General features: G+C 51.1%; 1 protein-coding gene across 3 annotated transcripts; it reads left to right on the top strand.

The window, feature by feature from the left end:
* The first annotated feature begins 2,087 nt into the window (after positions 1-2,087).
* On the top strand, positions 2,088-17,463 carry PPP1R3F (protein phosphatase 1 regulatory subunit 3F). Of its 3 annotated transcripts, none has more exons than XM_081222921.1 (4): positions 2,088-3,100; positions 12,674-12,729; positions 12,951-13,030; positions 15,728-17,463. In XM_081222921.1, exons 1-4 carry the CDS (start codon positions 2,100-2,102, stop codon positions 17,021-17,023), a joined length of 2,433 nt encoding a protein of 810 aa, XP_081079047.1. In that variant the 5' UTR covers positions 2,088-2,099; the 3' UTR covers positions 17,024-17,463. The 3 variants fall into 3 exon arrangements, with proteins under 3 accessions (XP_081079047.1, XP_081079046.1, XP_081079048.1); XM_081222920.1 differs by having other exon boundaries at positions 12,948-13,030; XM_081222922.1 differs by lacking the exon at positions 2,088-3,100 and adding an exon at positions 11,962-12,574 and having other exon boundaries at positions 12,948-13,030.
* The last annotated feature ends 1,223 nt before the right edge of the window (positions 17,464-18,686 follow it).

Genomic DNA, 18,686 nt, shown 5'->3' with positions numbered 1-18,686 from the left:
AGAGGGATCAGTGAGAGGGAGGCTACTGCAATGGTCCAGGTGACAGATAATGGCGCTGGCAGTGGAGGGGGTGGGGGGAGGGTATAGTCGGGAAATATATCGAATGGAGAGCTGACAGGATTTGTTGAAGGATGAGAGTCTTGGGGCCAGACCGGGACACAGACAACACCCTAACTCTGCGGGCAGGAAGGAGTCCCTGGACTACTTAACAGCGTGAACTTTTAGGTGAGGAAAAAAAAGTTCTATCTTGTTTAAGCCCATATTATTTTGTGAGGTTTTCCCTGTTATTCGCAACTAAACATACTGATTGGTTCCTGGCCCATAACCCCATCCTGGACACTGAGACCTGAGGAGGGGAGCCCGCCGGGGGAACTGCCTCCCTCCTAGGGATGCTGTGAGTCAGAACCTTGCATACAGTAGGTGTTCAGAAAGTCCTCCCAGGATGGAGGGGGAATGTATGAATGGCCATGTTCAGTGGACACAAGCTACAATTCTGTTCCCACGGAAGGCGGGATCTCAAAGGAAGAGTGAAAGGGGAATGAAAGGAGTCCACTAGATGAGGAAGAAGGAGCAGCACTCCTGGGAGAGGGAACAGTAGGAGCAGAGACCGGGGACAGAAAGAAGGGAGGTGAGGCCACTGTGGGGTGTGGAGCTTGAGTCCCGCAAGAAAGACAGGGCTTTGATTTGTGATTACGTTAGTCAATATCTGCCAACATGCCCGACCAACTCCTGGCTGCATAGTCACGCTCAGCGTTTTCTGAGCTGGAGTTAGAAAAAGCTAATCTTCCCCAAAAGCTCAATCTTTCATTTAGCCATTCATTCAACAATGGTGCCAAGTCCTGGAGAACACCGAGGGTGATAATCAGGGGCATTCTTGGCTGGTGGCACCGCTCAAGCAAAGGCTCGGCGCTGGGTTGGGCAGACCCACTGACTGCGACAGGAGAGTCCGTTTTGCTTTCTCAGATCTCACACTAGGATGCAGTCTAGGTCTTCAGGGGCTCTGGGCATTCATAGCCCTGGGGCAATAGGGAGTCACGGAGGGTTAAGGAGAAGGTAACTCCATCCATGAGAGGCATACTCTTTCTAGGGGCTGCCTGCACTCTACGGTTCAGAGGCCCGACCACTCTACAGATCAGACGGCCTACGACCCTTCCTCTCCTCTAGCCTCCTTATTGGCTGTTCATCCCCTCCTTCACACCAGCTACAACATCCCCGTTGGCTCTGCTCTTTCCCGTCCCACCTCCGGGTCTTTCTGTCCCGATACACTTTCTAGCTTCAGCATTGGTTCATCCCGTTCTTGCACTGCCCCTTGAGGTCGCAACTGCCTTCACTCTGATTCCCCCCATTGGCTATCTGCTACCTCTCTTCCTCGCTCTCGCCTTCATCACCCACTCCATTGACTCTTCCCCTCCAGTCCCGCCTCCGAGGCCGCTCACATACCGCCTCTTGGTCACCTTTTGGTCTCTGTATTGGCTAGTTCCGCCCTGGCACCGCCCCCTTGAAGGCGTCGTGCACACTCACAAGACTCTCCATTGGCTCGCTGCAGCCATTATCGTCATCCCTCCTCTCTACGTCACTGGTGCGCGGCTCCCCATTGGCTGTTCGCTGTCTCTACTTTCCGTCCCACTACCTACGCAACCCACGGATCTCCTAGTGTTCCGGCTTCTCCGTTCGCTCCCTGCTGCCCCCATCGCCTGTAGCCATTCCGTTTTCCCCGCCGCTCCCACGCCGCTCCCGCTCACACTTCCCCATTAGCTGTCCTACTTCTGCTCTCTTCAACCCGGACCCCGCGCCCCCCCCATTCACGCATCCCCATTGATCCCCGATCATCCCGCCTCCTACACCGCCCTCTCGGGTATCCCCATTGGCTGCGTGCTCCCCCTGCACTAGCGTCACCGTCTACGTCACGCGTGCGCGGCTCCCCATTGGCTCTCCGCTATACCTGTCGTCTCGCCGCCTACGGCGCCCCCCCGTGAGTCGTATCCCCCCTCCCTCCGGCGCTGGCCTTCCCATTGGCTGCCCGCCCCTTCAGGCCCTGCCCCCGCCGTCCCGCTGCCGGTGCCGTCGGTGCCGCCGCCGCCGCCGGTGCCGCCGCCGATATGGCGCGCACGGCCCCTGTGGAGCCCCCGCTGCGGCATCCCGCGCCCCCCTCGCCGGCCGCGGGCGAGCCCCGCACCTCAGTCGAGGCAGCGGTGGCCCCGCGGAGGGTGCTGTTCGCCGACGAGGCCCTGGGGCTGCCGCTGGCGCAGCTGCGCCGCTACCGGCCGTGGGGCGGGCCCGGGGCGGGCAAGATGGCGGTGGCGGCCGGGCAAGATGGCGTCAGCGGCGGGGCTGACGAGGACGACGATGGCGAGGATGGGGATGAAGGGGAGGAGGAAGAGGAGGCTTGCCCCGAGCCCTCGCCGCTGTGCCCCGTTCCCGCTGGCGGGGGGTTTTACCTGGTGCCCACATTTTCGCTGCCGCCCGCGCCGGGCCGTCTGGAGCGCTTGGGGCGCGTCATGGTGGAGCTGGAGGCACTGCTGCCGCCTCCCGGAGCGGTCCCCGGGGGTGCCGGGGTGTGGGTGCCTGGGGGGCGCCCGCCGGTGCTGCGCGGGTTGGTCCGCGTGCTGAACCGCTCCTTTGAGAAGGCGGTGCACGTGCGGGCCTCACACGACGGCTGGGCTTCCTTCTGCGACCACCCAGCGCGCTACGTCCCGCGCAGCCCGCCGGGGGCAGGAGCGGGAGGACCAGGAGCAGGAGATCCCATCCTGGATCTGGGCCTTGGCTTGGGCCCTGGCCAGGCGCCCGCCTCCTCGCCCGACGACGGCGGCCGCACCGACCGCTTTGCCTTCCAGCTGCCCTTTGCTGAGGGTGCGGGCGATGGGGCGCGCCTGGACTTCGTGGTGCGCTATGAGACCCCCGAGGGCACTTTCTGGGCCAACAACCACGGCCGCAACTACACAGTCCTGCTCCGGATTGCACCCGCTCCCACACCCAGTGATGCCGAAGGGCTGCCCCAGCAGCAGCAGCTGCAGCAGCTGGAGCCACAGCCCGAGTGCCAGGGTCCCGTGGAGGCTGAGGCCAGGCAGCTGAAGAGCTGCATGAAGCCGGTGAGGCGCAGGTAATGTCTGCCAGCGCCACCTCCGCCAACGCAGGGCTGTGTTTAGGATGGAGGACAAGCATTCCGACCCCGGAGCCCCTGAGGCCTGCCCTCCAGCACAGGGAGGAGGGCGCATTCAGTCAGTCGGTCAAAGAGTAATGGAGACCAAACATGTGCTAGGCTGTGTTTTAATTACTGGGGTTTCATTCATTTATTGAATTGCACTGTAAAGCCCTGAACAAGACAGACATCTTACCTGCCCTCAAGGAGCATACAGGCTTTTATGAGAGACAGTTTGAAAAAACCAGCAGGTGGATAAGATACAGAAGAATAAGTTTAGCTGCTGAGAGGAAAGTAAAATAGAGTTAAGGGGACAGTTTGGGAGGGAATAGCTGCTTTAGGTGGGGTGTTAGGGGAAGGCCTTTGAGAAAGTGAGTCCTGGATGCTGATAAGAAGAGTTATGCACAGATATGGGGAGGGAGAGCGTTTGTAGAAAAGGGAACAAGGAGGACTTTCGGAGGAGGTACTGTGTAAACTGAGCCTTGAATGATAAAGAGGAATAGTTTTGCACACATAATGGGAGCAGAGGTGTTCTAGGGAGAGAGAACAGCAAGTGCAAAGGTCCTGAGGTGGGACTGAATCTGGTGTGAACGAAGGGTAGTGTGCTGGAGCGGCGAGAACTGCAGTGATATGGTAGTGTAGACCAAGGTCCTTACCAGTGGGAGGCAGGGAATCTGATCCCCATTTGACGGAGCAGGAAGCCAGGGTTCTAGAGGGAGAAACTGGTTGAGGAAGTGATGGCTCTTGGCTTTTCCAGTTTGGCCATGTCTGACCTTGAAGCCTGTGCACTCTCTTTACTGTTTTGCTCTAATTTAGTCTGATATCTCCTGTGGAGTTGAGGGGCTGAGCCCCTGCTGTCACAGGAAGCAGTGGCTCTGGCAGAGGCAGAACCAGATGGGCCTGGACTGGAAGTTCTTTACCTTTGTTTTTGCTGTACCACCTGTCACCATTCAGGGCTTGGGAGAAGGAACCACTTAACCCCAGAAGCCCCTGATACAAGATCCTCCTAGGTTTTCCCTATCAAGCCATGAGTTCTTCAAGAGTAGCAGCTAGGCCTGATTTTGGAGGGAATCACCTAAGTCTAACCTGGGATAAGTAGATTCTCCAAGCACATGTGGGAAATGCATACATTTCCCTGTTCTTGGGAGGACTGGAAATGGGAATGGGGAAATGCTGTTTGGACCTTGTATATGCTTGATCAGAAGCCTCTGGCTGCAGCAAGGTGTTTGTGATCCTTGAAGGGCCTTAGGCTGTGAGTGGTTCAGAAAGGTCTAGCTTGGGGTTGATGGGCAGATGTGCCTGGGTAAGTGAGCGAGCAGACAAGTACCTACTTACCAACCTGTGTTGGTAACAGTAACCTGAGACTGTCTGAGCAGGGTAGGCAGCATGGCTTTCCTTACAGGCGTAAGAGTGTGGATTCTGACATCAGTGCCTGGGTTCAAATCCCAGTCCTGTCGTCTGTTAGCCTTATGATCTTGGCCAACTCATTTAACCGCACTGTGCCTCAGTACTCTCATCTGTAAAGCAGAGAGAATTATTGCAGCTCCTTCACAGGAGATGACTGAGAGCACTCAGAACCAAGCCTGGCTCTTAGTAGTGCCATATAGGTGTCAGTATTAATGCTTGGGGAATCACAGATAGTTCCTTGGATTCCCCTCCCAAACTCTGCTCTGTCCATCACCAGCTGTGTAGCCTTGCCTCAGTTTCTTCATCTGTGAGCCTCCGTTTTCTCATCTGCTAAAGGGGAATGACAGTCAAGTTGTGTGCTTGGATTGGATGCAGCAAGCATGGGCAAGGTTAACTGAAGCATGGTGGTAGCTTTGAAAGATTAACAGTGGCCAACATTTACTGATCTCTGTGTTGACAGCTTCAAGTTTGTTCTCTCCTGAGTCCCGCTGTGCATGCTGTGTGGTGTAGGTGCTATGGTTATGCCCATTTAATAGAGGGGGAAACTGAGGTAGCTCAGAGAAGTGAGCCAGCTTGTTCAAGTACACTCAGCTAGTGAGTGATAGGACCAGCGAGGAGACGGTAGGGACGTTTTTAAAAAACTACTGTTCCTCTTGAAGGCCTGATGATAGGTTTCAGGGCAAATTCTGCATTTCGCTCCAGGTGTTCCCATGTTCCTAGCATGTCTTGCTTTCCTTCTAGCTTTTTTTTTTTTCCTTTATTGATCTTCAATGTGAAGCTCAATAGATTTTTACATATGTATGCCCTTGTGAAACCATCACCCAGATCAAGATATCCAGCCATTGCCGTGCCCCTCGCCTTAATTTCTGTCACTTTCCCCGAGTCGTCATTCCAGCTGGCTGTCGTGGGAGCCTTGTCTGTAAGACCTGACAGTTTGGGTAACAGAGTTTGGTCATTTTAGAGTGCGAAAGGAAGGGAGCAGAGAAATCAAAAGCTTGCAGGGCCAAGGTGGGTGGAGAGGGTGTTTTTCTTTTAAAATACATGGGTGGTTTTAAGGAGAAATTGAAGCAGCCTGTTCAGACAATTGTTTTGGTATCTGGCCCCAGGTCTGTGGTTCCTAACATGACTTGTGATATTATTTTAAGTGGGCAGATGGCTTTTTGATAGCTTCTTTATCTTGATCTCAGCTCTTGCAAAGGGGAGGTCGGTGCTCATTGCAAGATCAGCGATAAGATTTTCTTTGTAGGTCGGTGGCTTTCTTGGCGAGTACATTTCAACTTATTATTGTTTTAAAACCTGCGTGCTGCCGGTGACTTGGAGTGCTGTTGGAGAACAGCCGCTCCCTGCGACCCAGCCCTTCTGGGAGGTGGTAGAGGATCTCAGGGGATAGCCTCAGCCTGCGCGAGCCCTGTTGTAGAGGGCTTCCCATTCAGGAGGTGTTGCCTGCAGGTCCACTGTGCACCAGCACAGCCACGTCACGTGGGGACACGGGAGAAGTCTGTGCTAGCCCTCGGGATACAGCTCAGAAACTGAAATGGCTGCATTCCTCGAGTTGCTGGCCCAGGCTTTTGATAACCCTTAGGCTTAGAGCTGATCCATCAACAAGCATTTATTGAGGGCCTACCATGTGCTGGGCACAGTGCTAGGTTCAAACAGGGCCAAAGGTGCAGACTGGCGCTAAGATGTCAAAGGGCCGGTGGTGGAACCGGGTGGGAGGGGCAGGGATGGAGGAGGGTTTGTTGTACAAGACCTGGCAGAGACCCTGCGGAGTATTTGCGTGTACAGTCTCATCTAATCCTTTCAACATTCCCTGTGAGATAGATGGCTTCGATCCCTCTTTTCTGGATGAGCAAACTGAGGCTCCCAGACTCCAAAATCCCAGGGCTGGTGTGGGGAGGAGAGCCCTCCAGGTCTGCCTTGGCTTAACACCCTTGGGAGGTGTCCTATTCCTCTTAAAAATAAAGACCAAGAAAGCTGCAGCATGGCTTTTGAGCACCCCATGACCTCTCCCCCAGTCTGGCCTCCAGGGCAGCTAGTCTCACTTCATGCCATCCTCTGCCTTCTGAGCTTCTGTCACTGTGGTCTTTCCAAGGTGCTTTGCCCCTTCCTGCCTCAGGGCCTGTGTCCATGCTGTTTCCCTCATCAGGAGTGTTGGTCCGGCGCCCACTGCAGTGGGCAGTCTCATTTTGATCCTTCAGTTCTAAGAGTGCTTCCTCCTGGAAGCCTGTCCATCCCAACCACCTCAGGCCCGGGTCTTTTTTATAGCAGCTGAGCAGCCAAGCAGGCAGGCCCTGTTAGAGAATGTCATAGGGCAGAGGAGATGAGCATTGCCACAGATCCAGGGTCATTTTCCACCCTGCCTGGCAGTCCAACTGTTTTATTCTGATCCACTCTTGTCTCGTCCCTGAGGTGACTCTTTCAAGTGTTCTTTACCTTCAGACTTCCTGCTTCAAAAAAACAAGTAGAAACCATAAGAATGGAACTCCCCGCAACTTGTAGCCCCCAAGCCTGCAAACTGATTTCCCTCCTTTGTGTTACAGGGGAGGAGGGGGGCCCTTTTCCTCCCTCAGGCCAGTCTCCCCATTTGTGCTCTGGGTTCCATTTTTCTGCCACTTGCTCCAAACCTGACATTATCAGTTACCCTTTCTCTCCTGGCAGCTTTTCACTGCCCTCCTCGCTTGAGCCTCTCTATTGGCCTTTATACATGCCAGTGTCTCTGCTGTCTTAGAAATCTGTCCTTTGACCCCACCTCTGTCCCCACTGCTCCTGGCCAGCACCCAATCACCCTCCTCCCCTTCACTGTCGACCCCCCTCTAAAGAGTTGCCTGCACTTGTCTTCTCCACTCACTTCTGCCCCCGCATCTGCCAGATTCCACAGGTGGGTTTTTGGTGTTCTTGAAGTGGTTGGGCACTCCTATTTAAAACACTTTCTTCCCTTGCCTTGGGGCCACCCTCTGCTGCTTTTCCTCTGAACTCTCTGGTTCTTCTCTTTCTCCCTACTCCTTCCTTCAACCTCATACATACAAACTCAGTATCTCTACTTGGCTGATGTCCCAAAGATGCCTCAAACTCCCCTTGTTCGAGATTGACTCCATCACCTCCTCCATAGGGTCCTCAGCAGCCCCTCACTCCCTGACCCCTCCATTGCTCATTTTCCTTCTAGGCGTCTTAAGCCCTCTCTGACCCTGTAGTCTGGGCCAAGGCCCCTTGTTCTGGGGCATTCTTTCCTTTTCTGAAGGCCCTGACCTCAATTTGTAGTTAGACCTTCATTAGGGGATTATCGGATGACCCTCTCTGCCCTGCTAGACTGTAAGCTCCGTGAGGGGTAGGGACATGGTCTGCTTTTGTTCACCACTGTATTCCCACAGGGCCTGCCACGGTGCCTGGCACTTAACAGGTGCTCAATAAATGTTTGTTGAAAGAATGAGTGTGAGTATCTTTTTTTGATGTCTTCCTGCACGCTAAATTGTAAGCTTCCTAGTCGGGTTTGCTCACCATTGTGTCTCCAGAGTCTGTCCCTGGGCTGATGCACAGTAAGCCCTCAATGATTTTTAGGTGTACCTGTAGCCGAATGGATGGGGACCCAACTTGCTATCTGAGTTGGCAGTTGGGAAATCAGAACAATCAAAGTCGAAACAGGATGGGCCAGGGGTCATCTTAGTTGTCTGGAGTGAGGATTTTAGTGTGAAAGTGATCCTCTTTTATCCCACGGAAAGCTGATAGGGCATCATGGTCGAGGATGTGGGCCTGAGGCCACGTGTTATGAAAGCAGCACAGCCAGAATCTGAGCTGGGTGCTCCTGCTCTGGTGCCCCACTTCTCAACTGCTGTGCTGGGCTGGGTGATGTTGTCTTACCAGCTGGGCAATGCTGGGCAAGTTGCTTTCCTCTTCAGAGCCTCAGTTTCTCTCAGTGGGAATTTGGAGTGGAGTACTGTTTGTTAAGCACTTTAAAGGCGACTTTCAAATATTTCCTCAATCTGCCTAACAGCTCTCTGAGGTAAGTATTACTATTATACCCTCTTCACAGATGAGGAAACGGAGGCACAGAGAGGTTAAGTAACTTGCTCCAGGTCACACAGCTGGTAGGTGGCAGAGCTGGGGTTATTCAAAGCTACATGCCATGACCCTTTATTAAGATGTGAAATAAATTTACTGGATTCCAACAAACATTAAAAAAAATAGCATAGAAAATAATGAGTGCATCACAACATGTAGTAAAGGTAAGTGTTGTCTCATTCAAAGAACAACTGGTTTTCAGAGAGATGTATATATGGGTGTGTGCTGGGTTATGATGTAAAATGTATTTCTTACCGTGGGTCACGGCCAAATGAATGAGGTCATTGCTGTAGCAGAAGCTCATAGCACAACAAACTGCTCAGCTTCCTCCCTCCGCCCTACTGGATTGTCCGTAAGTCCCAGAACTGACACTGACACAGACTAGCTGGGGAAGACAGAGCAGTACCGCACAGAACTTGGTGGCTTTCACAGCCTCCTTCAAACCCTGTTGTTTTCAGAAAGCGGGTGGCTCAGGGTAACTGGGATTCCAAGTATCTCGGGCAGATTTCCGAAGCCACCTGTCCCCTCGGAGAGTCAGCGTTATCTTCAGGCTGACAGCATGGGAGCTGGGGTCTGCTGAGTTTCCCTTTGGGTTTCAGTGCATGACCCACTTTGGGCTGGCCAGGTTCTTTGAAAACACGAGTGTTGGGGGTGTTCTCAGAGGACTTGGGTGGTGGTGGCAGCGATGTGACTGCTCTGAAAGTCTGCTTTGCTCTTCTCCACAGAGGTTGTCAGCCCTCACTTGCTCACTCACTCTCTGACTGTGGCGATTGACTTTTTTGTTCTGTCTTGGCTGGCCTAGGCTGGGGCCCACAGCACCTCTTTCTGAAATCTCACCCCCTGGTCTCCCTGGGTGCCGTCTGAGGTCAGAGGCCATTGAGTCTCCTGACGGCAGGAAGACTTTTCACGCCCAGGAGACAGGCATGCAGGCCTGACACGGCCCATCCTAGACTACACGGTCTTGACTAGTTCTCGCGAGAGCACCCAGAGGATGAGTGCCCAAGATGCCCCCGGTCTGTGCTCCAGCTCGTGACTGCCCACTGCCCTTGAGGCAATACCACGTGGCGTGTGTGGGGTTGGTGCCAAAAGAGCAAGTTTCCTTCTCGAAAATTAGCAAGCATACGGGAGGTACAGTTTTGTTCTTAATCTCCCTCCCCATTTTTCTAAGAACCCCTCTTCTCTGTTACTGATTAGTGAGTCAGTATACATTTGTACTCCATTTCTTTCACTATCCTCCTTTTGATTAAAGTCATAGCTGCCTTCGAATATTTACTGTGAAAGACAGTTCAAGGATATTTAGTGTTCTTTTTTTTTTTTTTAAGCCCATAGTTTCACACACTGTCTTCAAAATGGAACCCTCTTTGGATGTTATCAGTGTGGTGTATAGTTAGTAGTCAGTGGGTGTAGGTACTGTTCCTTGAGCCTCAGTTTCTGCATTTGGGAACAGTTTCTGCAAAGGGAAGGGTGTTGCTTTGAAGGATAGATGTGAGGGTTTTCAAATGACTTGGTGTATCAATGAAAAGGGCCCACGGTGGAGGAGGTGAACAATAGATGCTGTGCCTCCTGCTCTCATCTCTCTGACTTTGGAAGTAGGGAGAGTGACCTGTGTACTTCTGCTGACTTCGTGGATTTGGGGATTGGCTGAATTACTTGACGTGATTTTTGGATGTTCCCCCTCTTCTCACCCTCCCCGGCTTTGGAAGAGATGTTCTGGGGGCTGAAGGATTTGTTTTGTATTTGTTTTTCTTCTCTCTCTTTTTCCTTCAAATGGACCATGAAGTTCTTTTCCTGCTTGTTGGCTGCGTCCTGAGCTCCCCTCTCTTCCCTCTCATGTACATCTAGGACTCTGGAGTGGCTTTTAGAAGCCTGGTTGTCATGCACCTGCACTGGGCCAGATGGCAGGGGAAGGCTTGCCTAGCCCTGCCCTGGGAGGAGGGCTGCCTCTCTGTTTGTTTGCTGGTCTTGAGGATGCTTGCTTTAGAAGGCCCTAGGAAGATGACATTTTCTCTAATGAAGGACTACACCAGCAAAAGAAGTCAGCAGAAATTGTGTTGGGCCACAAATCCAAAGACCTGGATTTTTGACCTACTAAGGGGAGTGGTGCAGCGCCATCCAAGCCAATTTGCTCCGAATCCCCCTTTCTCATCCATGACGTGCAGGAATTGATGGCTGGGCTCCTGCTCCAAGTAGGTGACAGCTCCCACGCAGTCACTTACTTCATGCCCTGTAGTCTTCTGACTCAAATACCTCTGGTGTGATGTGTGAGCCCTAGTCTGTGGAGAAAACCAGATGGTCCCTTCCGGATCTTCCAGACTCTAGATCTATGTACATGGTTCAAGCTTCCTCCCCAAGGGTGTTAATAAAAGCCAGTTCTTGCAGCCATTTCTGTGTCTGGTGGTCTCCTAGCCACATGTCCCCTGAAGGCAGGGAAACTGGGAATGAGAGTGTGGGCAAAAAGCAGATCAAAAGCAAAGCTTGAATGAAGGTGGAGGGGGGGATCTTGTCCATTATTGCTGCCTCTTTCTATGTGCCCTGGAAAGGATTGGAGATGGGGCTGTGGTAAGACCCCAGCCTCCCTCATCCAAGAAGCAGCAGTTTGTTGGTTGAGAGCACAGACTTAGGAGCTGAATGACCTGGGTTTCCATCTTTGCTGCATGACCTTGAGCCATTTACTTGGCTTCTGTTTCACCATCTGTAAGATGAGGATAATAAAACTGCCTACTTCAAAAGAGTAAAAGTACCTATCTCATAGGGTTCTCATGAGAATTAAATGAATATATGTGAAGCTGTGCTACGAAGTACCATAGTAAGCACTATATTCAGGTCAGCTAGTGATATTCTGTTTTTGTAGGTAATTGTGAAGGTAACTGATCAAGTGTTTTCAAAAAAGTTGCAACCACTTTCAGAAATGTCAACATCATCCTGTTACTTCTGAGGAAGAAAAAAGGTTTGAGCTATTACCTCAGCTCTTCTCAGGTCTCCGCATGTGTTTTAGTTAATGGTTCCCTCATTTGCCTTAATTTGTAAGCAGTTGATACTCATTGGTGAGAATGAGAACAGCGATTTCTCCACGATCCTCATGCCCTCACCCCTGGCAGGGACTGGCTGAAATACCCTTGGTTTCCGCCACTCAGACCTTGGGGTCTGACTTGCCTGGCAAATGAGGAAAAAGACCAACAAATATCTATGCTTGATTCAGCCCCTGCTCTGTGCCAGGCCCTGGTGTCTGGCTTGATGTCCTCATTTCCCTCGACTGCCCTGTGCTTGGTGTACACATCCTGGCTCCCCTGTGCTCCGTTTTAAGGTGAGGAGGGTGAGGTTCAGGGAGTTTAAGTGCCCTGCCAGGCTGATATGGCGGTGGGTGGAGGGTTGGTGGAGGGACCTAGGCCTCTGTGATCTCGGGTTACTGCCTTTTCTGCTCACCTCCTTCCCGTTCTCCAGTTGCTTCTTTCCTTCCCTTTGCTGTTTCCTGTGCCCCACAGTCCTCGCTTGCCCTTTCTTGGAAAAGATGGTTTCCTCCACAGCCAGAAGTATACTCTAAAGAAATGATCCAAAATGTTCATTAAGCTATGCCCAATGATGTCTGCCAAAGTCTGCTTTGTGGGAGCAAGATGAAGGAAACAATCTAGCTGCCTAGTAGGAAGGGAATGGCTATGTACATTAAGGTCAGCCCATGTGATAGGGGTAGTAAGCAGCCATTTCAAATGTTTACAAACGTATGTAATGCTGCTTCTTACTGTTAAATGGACAAAGCCAGCTGCAAAATTATGCCCGCAGAATCTAAACGATTCACAGAATGTGTGGAATGAAATTTTCCAAAATGGTTAACGGTGGTTGCCTCTGGCTGATGTGTGACTTTTCTCCTGCTTCCTTACGCTTTCCTGTATTTCGTCAATTTTCTACAGTGAGTGTGTAGGACTTTATGACCAGAGGATAGAAAGAGGCAGCAGAAGAGAAAACAGCAGCTGTCAGGTGAGGGTGGGCCAGCAGAGAGGCTCAGAAGGTGCCGGTAGGTGGCAGAACCGGCCTTTCAGGGCATCAGATCCATGCATTCTCTCCTCCGCCCCACAGGCCTAACGAGGAGAAGCTGAGGATGAAGAGTGCAGACGATAATACCCCTGCTGTGGGTAAGCAATTGGCAGGCTGGGGACTTCTAGCTTATATTTACCATTTCTTTCTTCCTCCCCTTTTCTTTCTCCACAAATGAAGAGGCACCTTCTGTCTTAGACTGTCACAGAAAGCTTCAGAGGCAAATCTGCCAGTTGGCTAGAAGAGTATATATTCTTAACCAAACCAGGCTTGTCTATACCCTTGCCTGGCCCCAACGCTGTCCTCTTCTTTCCAGCAGAGCGTCCTGATGTCCAGGAGTCAGTGGGTCCCTTGGTGGCCCCCACGCCTCTCCGTCCGTGGCCCCAGATGACACTTCAGGTAAGCAGGCCTGGAAGCCTCTGGATGGACAGCCTGACGGGAGGCTGGGTGGTAGGGCTGACTTGCTCTGGGTCTCCCCTAGGTTGGGGGGTGGCCCCCCAAATCAGAACTTGGTGGCAGAAGGGTAGAATGCAGTTATTCGCCTGGGCTTATAGAAATGTCATTTATTAGTTTAGCAAATATTTATTGAGTGCTTGCTCTGTGCCAAGGACTGTTAGGGACACTGGTAATACAGTAATGACCCAAACACTGTCTCTTCATGGGGCTCACTTACATTTTAGTGGAGTGAGACATGATAAAATAAAATAGTAGTTAAAATGTATGGTATTTTAGATGATGAGTGCTAAGGAAAAAAGAAAGAAAGGGATAAGGGGAGAGAGAGAGAGTATGTGTGTGTGTGTGTGTGTGTGTGTGTGTGTGGTAGGCTGGGGGAGGGAAGACGTTTGCAACTTCAGATTGGGTGGCCAGGGAAGGCCGTGGCGGTCAGTGAGATTTGAGAGAAGATCTGAAGAAAGTGGAATAGTGAGGCATGTGGATAACTAAGGTAAGGGAAGAACATCTCAGACAAGTGCAAAGTCCCCAAGGCGGGGCCGTGGCTAATATGTGTGAGGAACAGCGAGGAGGAGGCCATGCAGCAGAGCAGAGGGAGTGAGGGGGAGCGGCAGGAGGTGAGGTGGGAGAGGTGGAGGCACAGATCGCGTGGGGCCTCATGGACCATGGAGAGGACTCTGGCTTTTACTCTGAATGACAGGGGAGCCCAGGAGGGTCTTGAGCAGAGGAGGGCCATGATCTGACTTAGGATTTAACAGGCTTCCTCTGGCTGCTGTGAGGAAAATAGACTGCAGGGTTGAGGGTGGCAGCTGGGGGACCCTGAGGAGGAGGCCATTGCAGTGGTCCAGGTGAGCGATGCTGGTGCTGGCAGGGAGATAGAGAGATTCTAGAGATGTAAGTGTGTGTGTGTGTGTGTGTGTGTGTGTGTTTTAACTTTTTATTACAAAGGTTTTCAAACATATAAAAGTAAAGAAACCGGGAATTCCCTGGCAGTCCAGTGGTTAAGACTCCACGCTTCCACTGTACAGGGCATGGGTTTGATCCCTGGTCGGGGAACTAAGATCCCACATGCCATGCGAGTGGCAAAAAAAATAATAATAATAATAAAAGTAAAGAAACTAGTATAATGAACCCACATATACTCATCACCCAGCTTCAACAAATTTCAACACGTCCATTCCTACATTTTTCTGTACCCCACCCCCTCCTCTCACCTTCCCTATGGAATTATTTTGGAAAAAATCCAGACTTTATGTCATCCTTGAATACTTTGGTTTGTATTTCAGAAAATTAAGCACTCTTAAAAAAAAACCCACAATGCCACATTACCCCTCAGAAAATTAACAATAATTCCTTAGGATCATCAAATATTTGGCCAGTGTTCAAATTTCCTTGTCTCATAAGTGTTTTAGGGTGCAGACAAGGTCAATACATTGTATTTGGTTGATGGGTCTTTTTAGATTTTTAAATCTATCTCACTTTTCTTGCAATTTGTTTGTTGAAGAAGCCTTGTTTGTCCTATAGAGTTTCCCACAGTCTGGATTTGGCTGATTGCATCCACGTGGAAACACATTTCTACTCCACTTTTATTAATTTATTCTATTTAATTAATTTCATCTAGTATTAAATTTATTTAACTATTACTTTTATTAAATATAACCTGTTATTATTAAATTAATTTAAATAAAATTGATTCTACTTAATTCTATTTCCATTTTATTTATTAGCTGGAATTCTTCTCTAAAGAAAAACTTTCTCACATCAACTATTTGGCTACCTTGAGCATATAAGCCCTGAGGGTATATAGTTTGTATAGAAAAAGCTGGATAAATACTTAAAAACTTCCCTTTTATTTACCAGTCTTCAGAAGAAGTGAACTTCTCCAAAGGTGACCAATTAAGGGATTTAAGTTTTGAGGTGGCATTAATAACTCATGAATTTTAAACATATTTGATGAGTTTCAACCCATTGCACCTATTTATTTATTTTGACACTTAAATTGAATTGTCTCTGGCCAGTGGGAGCTTATTTTCATTGGCTCTAGAGTTCTTTTGATACATCCCCAACATTCTTCGAGCACTTTCTCACATTCTGGTATGTCAGTATGTCCCAGCCTCATCTTGTACTTTCCCTGTCCCGAACCTAGAAATAGTCATTTATTTCAGAAGCCCTGATTCCTTTCAGGGGAGAATGGTATTTAGGAACCAAGATCTGGGTGCTAGATGTGCTTGTTGCTACTAGATTGGTCATTGTTTCTAGGCCTTGTCAAAAGACAGAGCTAGGAAATAAATTTCTTTTAAAAGAGAAAATACATGAATTCATATGGATATTCTGGATATGTTTTGGAGGTCAACCAACAGTAGTTACTGATAGTCATTCACCAGATATTGGTGCCCACTGAATTCCTCAGCTTTATGATCTACAGGAAACCCTCTTTTATTCCACCTAATTTTGTTATTTCAATGTAGACATAGTCTTTGGAGTTAAGAAAATTATAGTTCTTTACGGAGTTTTCACTGGGAAACACCTGTGGGGCTGGATGTGGGCTTTCACCAGTTTTCACTGTCTCTGCTTGTCCCATTCCTTCCTCTTCTTCATTCCCTTCCCTTTCCCTCCCCTCCCTCCCCCCTCCCTCTATGGCTCCAGGTTTCTGAAGTTACAGTGGCTGGCAAACCCCCAGAGGAAGGTGATGTTCCCAGAAGCAGTCCACCTGTGGCTTTCACAGAGGTCCCCCAGGCACCGGCCATCAGGATTCCCCTCTCTTCCTCCCTCTGTGGCCTGGGTGGCTCTCCCAGGGACCAGGCCTCAGGGCCCGATGCAAGTGAGGGGGCAGCTGGGCCTTTCCTGGAACCCAGCCAGCGACAGGTGGAGGCCACGTGGGAAGTATCCAGAGAGAATGGAAGGGGCCGAAAGGACCCCATAGTGGGAGCTATCATGGATGAGCCCCCCGGGGGTCTGGAGGTCGTGAGTGGGTTGGAGGAGCTGCTTGGCGAGGACACCATTGACCAGGAGCTGGAGCAGCTCTACCTGTCCCACCTGAGCCGCCTGCGGGCTGCCGTGGCTGCTGGGGGGACAGGAGGTGGTGGGGAGGGCCCCACAGATGGGGGGGTATCTCCCAGCCATCCCCTGGGCATACTCACGGACCGCGACCTGATCTTGAAGTGGCCTGGCCCCGAGCGGGCCCTGAACAGTGCCCTGGCTGAGGAGATCACGCTGCACTATGCCAGGCTGGGGCGTGGTGTGGAGCTCATCAAGGACACCGAGGACCCTGATGAGGAGGGGGAGGGGGAAGAGGGGCTCTCCATCATACCCTCCAGCCCGGAAGGGGACACCCCCAAGGAATCGCCTCCGGAAATCCTCTCTGGGGCCCATCCTGTGGTAGCCACTATGGGAGATGTGTGGCTCCCGTGGGCAGAAGGCTCAGGATGTAACAGCCCTGTGGTTCTGAGTATGGAGGGTCAGTTCACTGGGGCTCCAGAGAAGGGGATGGGCAAGGACTCTGACTCTTTGCATTTGAATAGGGTGATAGCTGGGGTGACTGGGTCACCGGGGGGGACAGAAGTCCAGATGGAGTTTACCACTGAGTTGGCAGACAGATCGGTTTCTATATCCGGCAAGGAGCCAGCTGCTCCAGTCCTGCAGGGGCAAGATCTCCCCCTCCTTGGTTCCTTGGGGGCTGAAGTCTGTCCTGCCAGCCTGGCCAGGCCCCATGTGAGCTCCCAGGATGAAGAGGGTTCAGGCCCAAGCCTTGAGCCCCCAAAGAGGTCTCCTACCCTAGCAGCCCCTGCAGAGAGTGTGTGTGTATTGCCTCCCCAGCTCTGGGGGCCCTTGACCCAGACTCTGGGAGTCCTGGCTGGGCTGGTGGTGGTCCCTGTGGCTCTGAACAGTGGTATGTCCCTCCTGGTGCTTGCGCTGTGCCTCTCTCTGGCCTGGTTCTCGTAGGAGCTGCTTGTGAGATCAGCAATAACAGGCTTCCCCCTCTCTGGGGAGGGGCAGCCCCTCCCCCCAGAGGGTTCAGATGGGATGTGTGGCCTGTACAGTGAAGAGTCCTTTGCTTCTGAGAATGCTTGACTGGAGAGAGGCCTTCCTGTCCCTTAGCTCTCCAGTCAGCATGGGGCTCCCTGCGGTGATACCAGTGGAGAGAAACAGCATGGGTGGATGGTGTGAGTGAGAACTTTCAGAATGGAACTGGGCATGTCCTCCCTTCCCACCCCGCCCCCCCCAAGCCTGTATTTATTTTTGTATAATTCTCTGGATGAGGGAGAGTGGTCATGAGCTGGTCTTGGGGCACAATTACCCAGAGATATATTTATTAACAGCCAACCTGTGCAACCTGCTGGAGCTTTATTTTTAATTTAATTTATATAGAGTACCTATTATTATATGCCACAATACAGCTCTATGAGAAACGATGTGTCTTGTTGTGCAGTGTTCTCCTGTTTGGGTCTGAATGTGCAGGGTGGTCACGTTCTGTGGGAGGACCACGGTGGGGAGTGGGTAGGGGTGGGTGGGATGTGGTCATTGCCTGCTGCTGCTGCTTCAATATGTCCTTGAGGATCTGTGTCACCTCATCTTATGGTACTAATCCATGTGGTCTGGTGGTCTTTTGGGGGCAGGTCCTTTGGTCTTTTTCACATTCTGCCAGGGAGGGAGGGAGAATGGTGGCCACATGAGTGTTTGGTGTCACATGCATGACTGCATGATGTGGTCAGTTGTGGTTGAGGGGATATTTGTTGTGAATCAGCCACAGGGTTTTGAGGTTAGTGGAAAAACCCCCCCAAAACACAGCCTTTGACTCTAGCAGGGAGAGCCCTCTGCCCTCAAGAGTGAGGAGGCCTCAGAAAGGACACAGGACTTAATGTGCTGTGAAAAATTCATTTCAGAGTTGCTGTCCACAGACATTGCATTCTAACTCAAAACTGGAAACCCAGAAGCTTTGAAAGAAAGGATAGATGTATATACTGCATGCAAATAAAAAACTCTGCATAGTGGGGCTTCCCTAGTGGCGCAGTGGTTGAGAGTCTGCCTGTCGATGCAGGGGACACGGGTTCGTGCCCCGGTCCGGGAAGATCCCACATGCCGCGGAGCGGCTGGGCCCGTGGGCCATGGCCGCTGAGCCTGCGCGTCCGGAGCCTGTGCTCTGCAACGGGAGAGGCCCCATCAGTGAGAGGCCTGCGTACCGCAAAGAAGGAAAAAAAAAAAAAACTCTGCATAGCAAAATAAAACACCATATATTTGTTTGCTTCCCTTCACAGCAAAACTTTATACCAGCTTTCTTCAGTCCTTCTCCCCCAGGGCTCCAGTGCTTTTCCTTAACCACGATTGGATTTTTTGCCCAACCACTTCAGCAAAAGTGCTGAAGTCACTGATGATATTCACATTGTTCTATCAATAGTCAAGTCTCAGACCTCGTCTTACTTGACCTATTGGCAGCCTTTGACACAGTTAACCATCTCCTCAACCTTGAAATCCTTCCTTCACTTGGTTTCCAGGATACCACACTCTTGTAGTTTTCCTCTTTCCTCACTGGCCACTCTTCTAGAACACTACCTGGCACATAGTAAGTTCTCAATAAATACCTATTGAATGAAATAAAAGAACAAAC

Source organism: Mesoplodon bidens (genome assembly GCF_964165515.1).
Source record: "Mesoplodon bidens genome assembly, chromosome: X".
NCBI classification, from domain to species: Eukaryota; Metazoa; Chordata; class Mammalia; order Artiodactyla; family Ziphiidae; genus Mesoplodon; species Mesoplodon bidens.
This window is presented reverse-complemented; position numbering and strand designations above follow the sequence as displayed.

Coding starts and splice junctions, on each gene's coding strand:
- PPP1R3F (XM_081222920.1), top strand. CDS start 2,100: ATGGCGCGCACGGCCCCTGTGGAGCCCCCGCTGCGGCATCCCGCGCCC. Junction 3,101..12,673: donor ATGAAGCCGGTGAGGCGCAG/GTAATGTCTGCC, acceptor TCCGCCCCACAG/GCCTAACGAGGAGAAGCTGA. Junction 12,730..12,947: donor CGATAATACCCCTGCTGTGG/GTAAGCAATTGG, acceptor TCTTCTTTCCAG/CAGAGCGTCCTGATGTCCAG.